Source organism: Hippocampus comes, unplaced genomic scaffold, assembly GCF_001891065.2.
Source record: "Hippocampus comes isolate QL1 unplaced genomic scaffold, H_comes_QL1_v1.1 scaffold36, whole genome shotgun sequence".
NCBI lineage: Eukaryota > Metazoa > Chordata > Actinopteri > Syngnathiformes > Syngnathidae > Hippocampus > Hippocampus comes.
This window is the reverse complement of record NW_017805695.1, coordinates 905871-909291: the sequence shown is the minus strand read 5'-3', so window position 1 is coordinate 909291 and position 3421 is coordinate 905871. Positions and strand designations below refer to the sequence as shown.

General features: G+C 43.3%; 1 protein-coding gene across 1 annotated transcript in view; it reads left to right on the top strand.

Moving 5' to 3' along the window:
* The first annotated feature begins 1236 nt into the window (after window positions 1–1236).
* Window positions 1237–3421, top strand: part of atp6v1ba (ATPase, H+ transporting, lysosomal, V1 subunit B, member a) — a 46056-nt gene continuing 43871 nt past the window's right edge. Inside the window, exon 1 of the mRNA XM_019882101.1 lies at window positions 1237–1491. Coding sequence (XP_019737660.1) covers window positions 1386–1491 — 106 coding nt within the window. The 5' untranslated portion in view covers window positions 1237–1385. The remainder of the gene's footprint in view (window positions 1492–3421) is intronic.

Sequence of the window (3421 nt, the reverse complement as noted above, 5' to 3'; positions counted from 1 at the left end):
ATGTACCCAATTTGAAAATGTTAATTGCACAAGAAATTGCCTTAAAGACAAACAAAACTAAATTAATTAATTTGAACATTACAAAAGGAGGCGGCCCGGTGATCCAGTGGTTAGCGCGTCAACCTCCCAGTGCAGAGGCACTTCCAGCTCCGGCCTCCCTGTGTGGAGTTTGCATGTTCTCCCCGGGCCTGTGTGGGTTTTCTCCGGGTTTCCTCCCACATTCCAAAAACAGGCTGATTGAACACTCTAAATTGTCCCTATGTGTGAGTGCGGATGGTTGTTTGTCTCTGTGTGCCCTGGGATTGGCTGGCAACCAGTTCAGGGTGTCCCCTGCCTACTGCCCGAAGATGGCCGGGATAGGCTCCAGGACCTGTGTCCCCTGCCTACTGCCCGAAGATGGCCGGGATAGGCTCCAGGACCCCCCGCAACCTGCGTGAGGATAAAGCGGATCGGAAAATGGATGCATGGATTACAAAAGGAAGTCTGCATACATTCGCTCTCCTCCTGTGGTAACACTGCATTGTTTTTAAAATAATTCAGATGATGCCTTTCTAACTAAAATTAACTAGCAATCTGGATTTGACCTGACTTTTATCTACCAGGACCGACTCAGTGGAAGGGGAGAAAGGGAGCGTTCTTAGAAGTTTATCTTTATCTGGTATTTGCACAAATTGAACGAGTTATTTTTTGCGAAACAAATGCAAAAATAAATACATGAATTAATTTTAACAATATAAAAGGAAGTCTGCATACATTTGTTTTGCTTTGGTGAGACTGCGTAGTTTTTGCAAGGATCTAGATCAACACTACCAGCAACTGGATTTCAACATATGTTTACATTCTCGGATCGACGAGAGACTTTTGAGAGGGGGGGTGGGGGGGGGGGGTTGAGAGCGAGAGAGAGAGAGAGAGAGGGAGAGAGAGAGAGAGAGAGAGAGAGAGAGAGAGAGACCGACAGTCAGCCTTTTTCCTGAAGTATATTGGATACATTTTTTCTGAAAACCAAATTCCCTTAGCCTGTAGTCCATGTGACAAGGATTTATTTTAACAATTGTGAAAATAAGTCTGTTTTATGTTGAAAATAGGAGGCAAATAAGTCTTGACAGTTTCTTTGGAAATGGTCGAATTCTGTACGCATTTTCGGATTCATTTTGGTTACATACTATGAAACACTCTAATTAACAAACCGCACACGAAATCCTCTTCCAGAGACTCGATGACGCGCATAAACTGTGACAGCTCAGTCGGGTGCCAGCTACCGTCATCAGCTCAGTCAGACAGTCATATGACCAGCACTCCGCTGTCATCTATGTTGTGCAGCACCGGTTAGCTAAACTCACCGAAGACCGTTCCCCATTCTCAACTTGCCGTACATTTTCCCAACAATGGCAACATTGGTGGCAAACAGGGCGATGGACAACGGCCTGGCAGCAGCAGCGAGGACCCACACTCAAGCCGTGACCAGAAATTACATCTCTCAACCAAGGCTAAGTACGTTCATTGACTAGCTGCTACTTTAGCTTTAGGCTAACACTTATGTCACGATACATTTGGCTTGAAGATATACAGAAGAAAATAAATATGTTAATCTCTCCCGAGGTTCTTACAATGTTGACTTTAGGAGTAGATTACAAGTTGTGTGTGTTGAAACTCAAGGGGATATACTGCTGCTGGATCATATGTGCAGTCTGAAATGATGATTACATGATTTTAATATGAGCTAATACGTTGCCGGCAACAATACGAAGGGCCAAATAATAAAATAACACAAGTTCGTCTTGGGTATATCTGGTTGGTGCCTATGTGTGTTTGTTTTTGACAAAATCGGGATTCGTGTCATTCATATCAAGGAGCAAATCGGCTAAGCTACATTGCAAGCTATTGCTAAGGGTGGACAGCATGTCGTACTTTGGCAAGCTGCATTCGTTGCGTGGCTACTATTCAATGAATTGATGTCATTCACTTCAGTCACTGTATTCAGATTTATTTATGCCGTGCTAGTATTTTAGAGATGTCGGGACTACTGTCTTTGGCCTGCGATTTAAGGTTCTGTCATAGCTGTAAGCCTTCGGTGTTCCGGTTAAGTCACCGTTGAGGAGACTTCTTTAGTTATTTCGATTATGGGTGTTGCAACGCTGCTTCTATTGTACCTTTCCTGTCAAAATGTTACAACAGTAGCACACTATCAGGGAAACTCGGGAGAACGTCGTTGGCTTGGTGAAGACCGAATGATGACGGTAATCTGTCATGTGAGACGATCACGAGTGTTGCGGCACCCGGAGCGCGAGGTCACGTGACCGTCTAAACAAAACTGAAAATGGACAAATATTGCGGGCTCTAGTCAATGTTGGTTAATAGGGCGTGCCGCCTGCCACACGACCTCTACAGTCGCTTATCCTAAATGTGCTTTCTGAACGTGAAGTCAGGTGACTAGATGAGGTCAACCGTAATTTTTGATTGATCATGTATGAATCATGGACTGTACACAGTGGGAGCCAGCATATACCTCTCACTTAAAGAACACATTTTTTTTTCACTGTTCATTATTTCAAAAACCCACAGTTAATTTCAATAATATTAAAAAAATATGCCATCACAATGATGAAAAAATTTTTTAAGGCAATTGTCAGTGAAGTAGTTGCCAATTACATTATATCGGGCCCGGCTTCCCCGCAAGAGGCTGCATATTTCGCCACAATTTTTCTGCTTCGGATATCTGAAGGAGACAAACTTAGCGAACGTAGTTCCTCACCACGATGAGTACAGCATGTGTAACAAGTACCATGCACTTACTTCATCATTTGAGAGAATATGTCGCTTCGGGTGACATTTTGCTTGCACTTCTGCCGAAGAAATTGCTGGTAGACTCGCCAAGTGTGGTCGTTGCTTTCTATTAGTTCACCATCCAGAGATGAAAGTCCTCCGGATTTTCCCGGAATTCCGGGTTTTTCAAAATTTTATGAAAATTTCCCCGGAGAATTGAGGAAAACTTGCATAAAATTAATCCGGATATTAGTTGACAACATTGAACGAAGACGCGTTTGAGTTCCTTGTATTGCTTTCACGAGCGTAGCCATATTGAGGCACTAACACTAGTAACAGTAAAGAGATTTTTGTTTGTGTAATAACGACAGAAGACATGACGGCGTTTGACTAATGGTTTAGTAGAATGAATGGCAACTCGCAACAACAGTAGCAAGCGTCATTTTGCCTCTTAGGTTATACCATCTCAACTAGAACGTGGGGGATAGTCCCCAAACAATTTTCGTCTCTTGATAAACACACCTGCTAAACCCCAGTGGGACGAATAAAAGACGCCGTGGACAAGACAGTTGTCGTAAAAAAATATATTTGGCCAAAAAGGGAAAAACACAGATTGGCAGAAAATCGTGTCCGTCCGACTTCGAGTGTCGTCTCGGCT